Consider the following 12,580-nt stretch of genomic DNA (forward strand, 5'->3'; position numbering starts at 1 on the left):
TGATTTGAATAATATAATCTGAACCGAAAAAACCAAACCCATTGCCTTCGAGTTGATTCCAGTTCATAGCAACCCTACAGGACAAGCACTGCTCCATAGAGTTTCCAAGGAGTGGCTGGTGGATTCAAACTGCTGACCTTTTAGTTAGCAGCCAGATGCTTGACCACCATGCCACAATATAGTCTGAGGACTTGTTTATTCATTTGTTCAAAAAACATTTATTAAATGTTCACTGTGTGGCAGGAAAGGAGCCCTGGTGGTACAGTGGTTAAGTGCTTGGCTGCTAACGGAAAGGTTGGTGGTTGGAATCCACCAGCTGCTCTGCAGCAGAAAAATGTAGCAGTCTGCTCCTGTAAAGATTACAGCTTTGGGAATCCTATGGGGGCAGTTCTACCCTGTCCTATAGAGTCACTATGAGTTGGAATCAACTCGATGGCAATAGATTTGGTTGTTTCAGTATGTGCCAGGCACTGTAGGGAGCCTCTCTGTGGCAGAAAGCCTAGCTGGGATGCCTCACATGAAACAAATAGTCACACCAAGAATTAGATGATTGTAAGTTATGATTAGAACTATGAAGGAAGAGTACAAAGTGCTATGTGAAAGTTTAGTGGCAGAACTAATTTATACAGTGGGGGTCACAGAAGGCTTCTGAGCCAATGACACTTAAACTGTGACCTGAAAGATGGGAAGGTGAAAAGTGGACCAGGCAGAAAAAGCAACGTGTGCAAAGCCCCCAAGACAGGAAAGAGTTTGTTGAGAAACTGAAACACAGGTGGGTAGAGGGGTGAAGCCTAGTGGAAAAGAGGGAGAGTGCTGGGAGAACGTCAGGTGACAGGATGACGGGGAACAATAGAAAAGGCATCTCTAGAAACGTTGGGCATAGAAAAACAATACAGAAAATTAATGCTTTAATTTTACAGTGTACGTACATCTGTTGCCTAATTGATCCCCACCAGAAGCCTATGTGGCAGAGAGGGCAAGGATAATTCTTGTTATTTCTATCACTGTGAATAAAAGCTCAGTCAGGGACAGTTACGCAGCTTTTGGTTCCATAGTTCAGACCAGAGCGGCCAATTTTGTGGGTTCTCTGGGAAGCCAAAAGGGAGCGGGGGGATCAGGCAGAAGTGGCCTGCCGCTATGCCGCGTGACTTGGGACAAGTTCCCCTATCTGAAGAAGGAAGGCTTTGGACTACATGTAGCAATAAGTACTTCTTGGGTAAGTAGCCCTGGTGGTACAGAGCTCGGCTGCTAACTCAGAAGTCTGAGGTTTGAACTCACCCAGCGGCTCCAAGGTAGAAAAGATCTGGAGATCTACTCCCATAAAGATTTACAGCCTATGAAACCCTATGGGGCAGTTCTACTTTGTCCTATAGGGTCGCTCTGAGTCGGAATTGACTCCTTGGGGCACACAACAACTTCTTGGGTATCCACCCACTCTGTGCCTGCTCTTCTAAGTATCTGTCAAGACAGAAAGAGGGGCTTGCATTTTAGAGAGTGATTCTTAAAGTCACTTTCATTTCGATAGCTCTGTAATTCTGCGAGTTACACATCAAGAAACAATTTGAGCATTATGGGGATTTCTGACTTGTACCTAAACGTCCGTGGGATTCGAAGGGTTAATCAAAATGAGAAACTACACCTCCCGGCAGACATCGGGGCTGGGTCGTCCTTTCTTTTCCGCCATGTCTCGGGAAGACCAATGGCGGTTAAGTATTTGAATAAACCAATAATATCGGGAAATTGTTCAGGTTGAGGCGGGGCGGTAAAGTCATCCAATAACTTGGAAGAGGGGAACATCCCAGCCAATCCAGTGGCGTGGAGGGTGGGACCTGGTGTGAGGGCGGAGAAAGAGATTTGCTGACTAAGATGGCGACGGAGGCGCAGAGCGAAGGGGAGGTGCCGGTCCGAGAGCCAGGCCGGAGGTGAGCCGACTTCTTGGTCCAGCTGCCTAGGAAACGAGGCTGTGGGCTGGTCGACTGTGCCCTGCCTTTGAGTCACTGTGACCCAGTGGGGCCGGGCTTGGTTGTTCCTCCCACGGCGTTTTGCACCGTCGCGCCTGCGGGGGCAGAGGCGCGGAGGTCCGGCCCGGACCCCGCCTGTCCCTGCTGATGCCCTCGGGACACTGGCCAACCGATCTGTCGGTGGCGGCAACGCTGGTCGCCTTTGCGCTGAGATTCAGCTTGACAGTGTGGACACTGGAGCTAAGAGCTGTTGCGGAATTCCCCGACGTCCCACGGCGCTCGGAGAGAACGCTGCTATCAAACCAAAACCAAACCCATTGCGGTCCAGCCTATTCCGACTCATAGCGACCCTATAGGACAGAGTAGAAGTGCCCCATACGTTTCCAAGGAGCGTCGGGTGGATTCGAACTGCCCACCTTTTGGTTAGCGGCCGTAGCTCTTAACCACTACGCCACTTTAATCTGCTCTGAAACAGTTTATGTGGTTAAGCCCGAGCAAGGATTTGAGTGTCAATCAGAAATTGGCTTGAGTTGACCTAACCCCGTATTAGGTGTGTGTCTTTGGTCGAATTTTTAAACTTCTGTTTCAGTTTCTTCATTTGTACAATGGACATAATGATGACTACTCCAAAATGTCAGGATTAAATGAGACAGTCCACTCCAAGCTTCTAGTACCCATAAATACATTGTCATCAAGTGATTCCAACACATGAGGACCCTATAGGACAGAGTAGAACGGCCCCATAGAGTTTTCAAGGTTGTAATCTTTATAGAAGCAGCCTGCCATATCTTTCTCCCAACTGGCATGTAGTAACCACAGATAGATTTTCTTTTTTCCTTATAGAACAATTGAAAAACATATCTCAGAGGTCTGTAATCCAGGAAATGATGACTTTATAATGGAGCATTCTCTTTTCCTGGAATTAACTTTTTAGGTGGTCTTGTCAGTCAGGACATTGTACTTAATTGATTACAAATACTTTTTTGTAAAATTCAACAGCGAGTTTCTTGGTGTGGTTTGTAATGAATAAGAGACTCCAAGAGTCTTGGAAGTCGTTTGTGAGCCGGCACTGGACTCCTTCCTGAGCGGTGATGGGGTGGTTGAATGTGTTATTTCATATTTTATTGGAAGTTTCCACACTTGGAGCTCTGTCCATAAATGGCTGGCCATTTTTGCCGGGAAACTGTAGAGGGGATTTATAAATTAGATCATCCCTCCTCTGGCTCTAAAGTCTTGAATTGTAATAAAAATCTGAGGACAAATGAAATACTATCTTGTAGCAGGAGTAGTTTGAGTTCCTTTAAAGGAAATTGCCAGTTGAATTTAAATTTTGTGTGAGACTGTCATTTACATGAGTAAATAACTCTTCTGATGGTTGTAAGCCTTTAATTTCAGGAGTTCTGAAAAACTTGATTTTGACAGTTTTTGCCAGTGTTGTTGCTTTTACAGAGGAGTGGGTTTCCTGACTTTCTTAAACTCTGCTGTTGTGGAAGCAGAACTCTCGTGATCTTTGTCTTAATCGGCTTCCATCAGGATCCGTTCTTGTATGCACATTTATGGGATTTCTTACTGTTGGTTTTCCTCAAATTTCTGATGATACATGATTGACTTCATTAGAATTCTATTGATTTGCCTAAATACCTGATTTGGTTTTTTTCTGCAGCTGTGTAGAGTTTTTTCCCTCCAAGAGTTTTTCTCTCCAGTGGGAGAACTGACTAGAGGCTCTGTGAAAGTTCACGGGGTTATTGAGTGGAAGGAAGGCTTCACTTCAGAGGGAGCAGGTAGGCAGACCTCAGATTGCAAGGAAAGAAGGATTTTACTCAAGTGGAGTTCTTTAGTCTTTATTGTATTCCATTTCTAGATGGAGCTGCCTCCCTCCCTGCTACCTTTATCTCCAGTCCCAAGATTTTCACCCTGGTGCCCCCCCTCCACTCCATAAATTTTCCACTCTGTTTAGGGCAGCATTTTTAAAACAGTGTAAGAAATACATGTATATGTGTGTTTGTGTCTATGTGAAAAAAAGTTTCATGAAACATTTACCTTTATTTCATGCAGTATACGTATGTAGTTGATGTTTTTCTTTTCTTGTCTCTTACTATTCCATTAAAAATTTTTTGTTAACAACCCACTAAACTAACTTAGTGACACACTAAGTGGATCATGACTTGAAATTTGAAAACACTGCTTTGGAGATCAGTCTCAGGAATGACTAATTCTGCCACATGCTCTATATAAACCCAAGCCCATTGCCATTGAGTTGATTCCAACTCATTGCCACCCTAAAGGCAGAGTAGAACTGCCCTATAGGGTTTCCAAGGCTGTAATCTTTACAAAAGCAGACTGCCACATTTTTCTTCTGTGGAGCAGCTGGTGGGTTCAAACCACTGACCTTTTGGTTAGCAGCGGAGAGCTTAACAACTGTGCCACCAGGGCTCGTTATGGTCCATGTATATAGAGAGAATAAGTAACCCTGATTGCTGCCCTGCAAACCTTTCTCAAGAAACCTGGCAACTCCGAGCCTAGAGTCTTTTGGATGCTGTACTGGTAAGAATGGTGTTCATCACCTCTACAACTTTCTTTCCTGAGATCGTTTTACTTTTGATCCTCTCTGCTTTCTATTTTGCAGAAAGTCATCAAAGTCCCAGTCTGTCGATGTATTCCTTTCTGATTTGTAAGGCTGCGAGAGATTTGTTCTTTTTCATGTATCTTTACTGTCATTAGGATCATAGGATGGAAAAGGGGTTTAATCAGCTATCTTGAATTGATAATCTAAGTCATCCTTTTTTTTTTTTTTATTACATATACAAATTTTAAGTTCAGTTTAAGTTGAGGCAGCCTTTCCCTATTCAGAAATTTGATTTATATTAAAATATATAGTTTCTAAGAGTATTTTAATATTTTGACATTAGCAAGTTAAAATTTTAAAGGTCTTTGAAAGTATATTTTGGACATAGAAAAAATATTATAAATAGTTGTTGAGGAATTAGCATGTTCAGGTGGAAGAGAGAGACCAAGGCTTGAATCTTGGCTCTGCTACTTTTAGATATGAGACCTTGGGCATGTTACCTTTTTGAATCCATTTCCTCATTTGCAGTAATAATGTCCTTTACCATGTTGTACGGATTAAATGAGATAATGTATGTAGATTTCCTTTCATAGTTTCTTGTACATACTGGGTCTCTAATAAATGTTTTTCATCCTTTTGCATTCAGGATAGCTACAGAAAATTTTTAGCCCATAATGTTTACTTAAACTTTCTACACTGGAAAGGGTAGAAAATAATATTATTGAAATAAAACCCATTGCTATCGAGTCGATTCTGACTCATGGCCACCCTATAAGGACAAAGTAGAACTGTCCCATAGGATTTCCAAGGAGTGGCTGGTTGATTCGACCTGCCCGCCTTTTGGTTAGCAGCCGAACGTTTAACTGCTGTGCCATCATAGTATTTAAACCATAAAAGAAACCAAAAGTGGTAACAAATAGACTTTTATTTATAAGAAATGCTGGTATTTGAGGAAATGAAATTTTATTTGGGACAGAGAAGTAGATACATTTATCTGTGGACATAAGAGGTGCAAACAACTGCAATACCATTAATCGCATCTTAAAAATTAACAATAGTTCATTAATATCCAGTCAGGATGACACTTGAAGTTCTGTGACTATCTTTCACACGCCTTAAGTGTGTACCTTGTTTAATTTTCCTAAACTGAATGCGCACGAGTAATCAGATCAAGAAACAGAACATTACCGGCAGATTCAGTTCAAGTGATTCAGTAGAGAAATATAAAGAAAAAAGTAAAAATTATCTCTCTAGGAAGATGGTAGGATTTATTTAAGCCAAGCAGGATTTCTTTGCTTCCTAGGATCTACGTGTATGTTGTAGAGTACTTTGTTTTGGGTGTCATACAGGTATTCGGAGAAGACATTTGCACTGGCAGGGCCTGCATCTGCGATATACGTGTATCCGTTGTGTAAGTAGATAGGGGCAGACAGCTGTAGACTCTGCTGTTGGGTGGTGATATGTGTAATTAAATTTGATTTTATTTCCAAAATATTTTAGAAAAACTTTAGGGGCTAACGGGTGCTATTATAGGGAGGAAGTTACAGGGAAGAGGGAAAAACAAGGAGGTGGGGACAACAGCTGTCTGCTGAACTACAGAGATGTTTAACAAGGTTAGAATTGGTGGGATTTACTTTGTTGCTGCCGTGGTAGTATGTGCCATGTTGTTTGCGGTCGACCCTGTATGTGACTGTCTTCCTTGTTATTATCTTGAGAAATCGAGAACTCATGTTTTGCTGGGCAAAAATATTAAGCACAGATGCTATAAAAAAAAAGTTATCTGTAAATTCTCCTTCAATTTGTGTTTATCAGACTGTTTTAAACAGGTATGTCTTTTAACTTTCTACTTAATAAATGCTAGTGCACACTTTGGATTAGGAAAAATGATATTACTCTAAAAAATATTTAAAAATATCCATCTATGTGTAAGATTATACGCTGCGTGTTCTGGGATTAGGGGGATTTAGAAGAGTCAGTCTGATCTAGGGTTTGAAAGTTATTTGTTTAATTAATTGAACCCTAAAAATGGAATTTTGTTGATTGTAGAGATGGAAGAGATTAGGTTTTAAAGTCTCATTTTTGGGGTGCAGTTTGTTGTTTGACTGGTAGGGATCATTTTTTGTCTTTTTAAAACCTCTGTTATCTCTTTTTAATTTAATATTTGACATATAGGAATATATGCAAAAAAGAATAGATGCAATATATTTTATTTAAAAAAAAGAGATATTTGATTTAACATCAGAACCGACTTACACTGGAGTGGTCGAAATAGAACCCCGTTGTAAGTTGGTAACTATCTGTATTTATGTAACAGTACCCATAAAAAATCCCATGGCTGCCGAGTCGATTCCAACTCATAGTGACCCTACAGGACAGAGTAGAACTGCCCCATAGAGTTTCCAAGGATCACCTGGTGGATATGAACGGTGAACTTTTTGGTTAGCAACTGTAGCTCTTAACCGCTACGCCACCAGGGCTTCTTTGTATAACACTGTCTGGATGATAACCAAACCAAGCCCACTGCCCTGAGTTGATTTTGACTGATAGCAACCCTACAGGTCATTTAAAGGGGGGCGTTTTAAAAAGATATGTGCACAGTGAAAAGCAGCACAGAGGTAAGGAAAATGAAGACTGAGATTTGATGCTATAAATGCCCAAGCTGAGTACACCTTATTTGTCTGGTTGTTTTTCTATGGTTTGGCCCTTTGGCGTTATTTTTATATATTATTTCCCTTAATGAGTTTACTCTCGCAGATTAACTGTCAACTTTGGATTTGTAGATGGTTCTATATCTGTTTGTAGTCATAATGTGTTTTCTAAGAGTCAGGCTCTTATTTCTAACTTCCTTTTAAACATGTTCAAGTTATTTCAAATTCTGCTTTGGTTAATATGATTAGTGGCACAGGATTGTCCATTTATCTTGTATGACCTAATACAAGTCTCTAGATTTTTTCCTCTTTCGTCATATGATGAAGAGGTTTTACTGGAATCTGAAGGTCCCTTCTCAGTTGTAACACTTAATATTTCTTATTTAAAATACATCCTGTCCATGATTTGATTTCCTTTCTTGGTTTCCCAATTTCTTCCAGTGAGTACCTCAGAAGATCTCAGATGGAGTTCTGGTTTGGAAATACTACAGCAAAAAAACATGATTGGAATACAAGTAATTTCTTTTTTAGCCCTCACTACAGCCCCATAGGAGCCCTGGTGGCACAGTGGTTAAGAGTTTGGCTGCTGACCAAAAGGTTGGCAGTTCAAATTCACCAGGTACGCCTTGGAAACCATGTGGAGCAGTTCTACTCTGTCCTATAGGGTTGATAGGAGTCGTAATGACTGTGGTTTGGTTTTAGCTTTGGAAGGGAGGGAGCAGTGATACTTGTGCTGTTCTTTACAGTGCTGAAGGAGGAAAGAATTAGTAGCTTATGTTGAAAAGTAAGATCTGGATAAGAAAAAAAAAAAGCTATAAATAATTGTGGTAAGGGGTGGGTGAAATGAATAGTTGATATTTGCTGATCTATGCTCTTCAAACATCCCATCTTTCTTTGGCTCTAACCTATGTAGAATTTGTGAGACTAAAGAATGTCGGAGGAGATTGCTGGCTTGTTGTGTAGAAGGTTCTCAGCAAATGGCAGTGTTTTTAAATTGTTATTGTCAGTCCCGAAACTATTTTATCTATTAGTCAGGTCTGGGGAAAATGACTGCATCCAGGCTCACAAGAAGCCAGTTGATAAGGCAAACACGTATTTGATAATTTGTGTTTGTGTGCCATTGAGTTGTTTCTGACTCATAGGAATCCTATAGGACAGAGTAGAACTGCTCCACAGGGTTTCCTAGAATGTAATCTTTACTGGAGCATATCGTCAGGTCTTTTCTCCTGTGGAGCTGCTGGTATATTTGAACTTCTGACCTTCCGGTTAGCAACACACACACAGAGAGACACAGACACAGACACACAGACACACACACACAGAGTCAAGCTGTTAGCACATTTTGTCCTTGGGAGAAACACATTACAATTGATTAGTTTATTGCTTTCTTTGTTATCAGCACTTCCTTTATTAAGATATACCCTCTGGTCACCTTGAATGAACCCTCTCAGCTGCAGTTTTATTAACCATCTTTTAGGATTTTTTTTTTGTTTGTTTCTATAGATGCCAGAGCCTCTTTATTTTGTGTTGATGTTTTGTTAATTTTATCTGGTATATCAGCCAGAGTTCAATCAAGAGACAGAAACTAAACAGTAATTTGAATAGAGAACATTTTCTCACTCTCCCTTTTTTAAATTGTGCTTTAGGTGAAAATTTACAGCTCAAATTAGTTTCTCATACAAGAAGTTTATACACATGTTGCTAGGTGACTGTAGTTGCTATCCCTATAATGTGACACACAGTCCTCCTTCCCATCCCGGATTTCCCGTGTCCATTCAGCCAGCTCCTGTCCCCTTCTGCCTTCTCATCTCGCCTGTGGACAGGAGGTGCCCATCTAGTCTTATATATCTTACTTGAACTAAGAAGTACAGTCTTCACAAGTATCATTTTATGTCTTATAGTCCTGTCTATTCTTTGTTGGAAGAGTTGGCCCCGGGAATGGTTTTAGTTCTTTGCTAACAGAGAGTCCAGGGGCCATGTCTTCTGGGGGTTCCTCAAGTCTCAGTAAGACGATCAAGTCTGATCTTTTTACTAGAATTTGAGTTCTGCACCCGACTTTTCTCCTGCTCTGTCAGGGACTCTCTGTTGTGTTTCCTATCAGGACAGTCCTTGGTGGTAGCCAGGCACTATGTAGATCTTTGAACAGAGAACATTTGATACAAAGAGTTGGAGAACCAAAGGCTACAAGCTATGTGTGTTGTGATTGGTAGGTTTGGCCGAACAGATGTTCACATTTGTAAGAAAAACCAAGACTTGCTTGTGAAAAACTAACAAGCATTGGAAAAGTGGTATGGAAGGGAAAAGCACAGAGATAAGACAAAAAATGGAAAATATAAAGAAAAGTGGGTGAGCTTCTAGTAGAGGTTGCCAGTCACAGCCACGGGGCAGGGCTTGGAGGCAGTGGTGACAGTGAGCTGAGCAAGAAGTGATCCTGGAGGACAGAGACTATCCCAGGAATACCCAGAATGACAACTCCGTCCTCCGAAGATGAAGATAGGGAAGGGAGGGCTTAGATTCACAGTAGGGGCAAACAGTGTTGTACATTTATATTAGATAGGATTCTTTTGGTTATATGTGACAGAAACTTAAACTAGTTTAAGCAAAGAGACACTTATTATTGATTTGCTCAAGAAAACGGAAGAGTCCAGTGGTTAGATCAAACATTGCTAAATCTGTATTCAAAATCTCAGATCTCAAAGTGTCACTAGGCATCTGCTTCTTGTTCTTAGACCTGATTTCCTCTGCGTTCACTTCATATGAAGGCAGGTTGTCCCCGAATGGTGGCAGTAATGACCACCAGCAGCTGCACTCTTACTTTCTACCAGTTTAGCAATCTTGCTGTTGTTGTTGGGTGCTGTGGAGCTGATTCTGAATCACAGTGATCATATGTGACAGAGAAGAACTGCCCCATAGGGTTTTCTAGGCTTCAGTCTTTATGGGAGCAAATCACCAGGCCTTTCTCCTGTAAAGCTCCTGGGTGGGTTCAAACTACCAGCCTTCTGGTTAGCAGCTGAGTGCTTAACCATTGCACCATCAGGGCTTCTTTTAGTATCTTAGTATCTAGCAAAAGTCTTGGAATTGAGTCTCCTTGGCCTGGTTTGACCAAAAAAAAAAAAAAAGCCCTTATTTAAGTTCTACTTATTTTTTCTCTCATTTTTTTTCCAAATCCTACTCACCTTTAAGACCTAGCTGAAATCTCATTTTGTTTAAGGGTGAACCGCTTTTTCCTACTTCTGAATTCTTAGAGCCTTTATTGTTTGTTTCATGCATTTGAGGGTTAATGATCTTGTATCATTTTTTTTGGTTGTGATTTTAGCTCCTATTTTAAATCTTGTGGTCTGTTTTAGTGCTCAGTAAACTTTAAGCTCCTGGAGGCTGGAGGCTTAAACTTTAGTTTCTTGTCCCTAGACCTTACTGTACCTTAAAATTACAAAAACTTAGCAGATTGTGGTTGATTTTAACTGGCACATGAGACACATAGTAGCACCCTCTTCTGCTAGTTGATGAGATTTATTATGGCTAGGTTCATAGAATGTTGCGTATTTCTGGTTGACGAAAAGTATAGAAACTTTTCTAAAGAGTCTTCAGTATGTGAACTTGTGTAGTTAATGAACAAGTCATGTGTCACAGCAAGAGCATCAGCTGTTTCTTGGATAGTATCACTCCGGACTTTGGAACAAATAGATTTAGAAGTAGTCTTTTGGAGTCTAATCTGATCATATATAGAAGTACTTCTTTGTTTTAATTGCCTGAGGTTCATGACATTTAAAGTCTGTAGTAAAAGAGAGGCTTCTGAAGCTGTGATGATACTTTTTTGAGGGGTGAACTGCTTTTGGATAATGGTAAGAGAGACACTGTATTGTCAGTGAAATATCCTATAGAACTTTCTCCACAGACTAGGAAATTTTGATGTTACTTGCTTACTGAATACAAGTAACTTTCTTTCTGTTGTACACCAGCCTGGTAGAGAAAAATTAAGGGAAGTGTCAGCAACAGAATTAATACCAATTCTTGTGATACCCAAAAGGATAAAAATTGACAAATAAATAAGTCAGTACATTGGCATTGATACTTTGAGGTGGTATAATTACTTTTTTAAAGTTATAAGAAATTATTATTAATTGTGATTTAGATGAAAGTTTACAGAGCAAATTAGTTTCTCATTAAACAGTTAATAATACAAATTGTTTTGTGACATTGATTGCCAGCCCTGGGATGTGTCCACACTCTCCATTTCTCCACCCCAGGGTCCCCGTTTCCATTCATCCAGTTTTCTTGTCTCTTCCTGCCTTCTCATCTTTGCTTTTGGGGTGATGTGCCCATTAGTCTTGTATATATGATTGAACTATGAAGCAGGATGGTCACGTGTGTTATTGCTGGCCCTACGTATCTGTCTAATCTTTGGCTGAAGGGTAAACCTCAGGAGTGACTTGAGTACTGAGTTAAAAATGTGTCCAGGGCCATACTCTTGGGCTTTCTCCAATCCCTGTCAGACCAGCAAGCCTGTTTTTTTTTTTCTCTATGAGTTTGAATTTTGTTCTACGTTTTTCTCCCACTCTGTCCAGGGTCCTCTATTGTGATCCCTGCCAGAGCAGTTGATGTTGGTAACTAGGCACCATCTAGTAGTCTTTTTGACTAAGAACTTTACATTGTCATTTCATAGGGCAAAACCTTGTATTGTTCTCTTAGGTCAGATTTCTAAAAATGTTTAGGTGAAGAAGGTAAGGAATCAAGAATTCTTTGATTTCTAAATAGTTTGCCCATTTAATTCAGACCAAGTTGCTCTGATAGTTTAAAACTAGTAAAAGTTGAGATAAAATATAATGCCTGTGTTTTATAGGAACCAAATACACTTTTGTAGGCTACTGGAGTCTAAATTACAGGTAAGAGGTCCATATTACAAAACCTTGGATAAGCTGCTCCTAAGGGCAGACATTAGGTGAAATGTTTCAAAAGTTTTATCTAAGAAATTAGATATTGTTCCCTGAAATTTTGTGGTACTACTTACTGACTTTGAATTGTTTCTGGTATAGAAAAACTGCCAGCTCGGGCAGTTTTGTCCTCTCTTTATGTATTTTTATGTATAGCTTTCATGATACCAGTTTAAATTTGGTATGTAGAAAGGAGGGAAGAATACAGCCTTTTGTTTAACACTTGTGTGTGTTTATCTTAACAACTCTGCAAAAAATGACGCAATTAAAGTCATGCTTCAGAGTCTTTTAGGTTTGAAAAAAGCAATAAGAGAGAATATTCAGCCATTAAAAGGAACGCAGTTTTGATACATACTGCGACATGGATGAAACTTTATGCTGAGTGAAATTATGCTGAGTGAAACATTATGCTGAGTGAAATAAGTCAGACAAAAAGGACAAATTTTATATGATCCCACTTACGGAAATATCTAG

General features: G+C 40.2%; 1 protein-coding gene across 2 annotated transcripts in view; it reads left to right on the forward strand.

Moving 5' to 3' along the window:
• Positions 1-280: 280 nt before the first annotated feature.
• ARHGAP19 (Rho GTPase activating protein 19) overlaps positions 281-12,580 on the forward strand; it is a 59,472-nt gene continuing 47,172 nt past the window's right edge. Inside the window, exon 1 of one of the 2 annotated variants that reach the window (XM_023546861.2) lies at positions 281-1,922. In XM_023546861.2, coding sequence (XP_023402629.2) covers positions 1,867-1,922 — 56 coding nt within the window. In that variant the 5' untranslated portion in view covers positions 281-1,866. The remainder of the gene's footprint in view (positions 1,923-12,580) is intronic. The other variant, XM_023546860.2, reaches the window with a different exon arrangement.

This window comes from Loxodonta africana, chromosome 16 (assembly GCF_030014295.1).
Source record: "Loxodonta africana isolate mLoxAfr1 chromosome 16, mLoxAfr1.hap2, whole genome shotgun sequence".
NCBI lineage: Eukaryota > Metazoa > Chordata > Mammalia > Proboscidea > Elephantidae > Loxodonta > Loxodonta africana.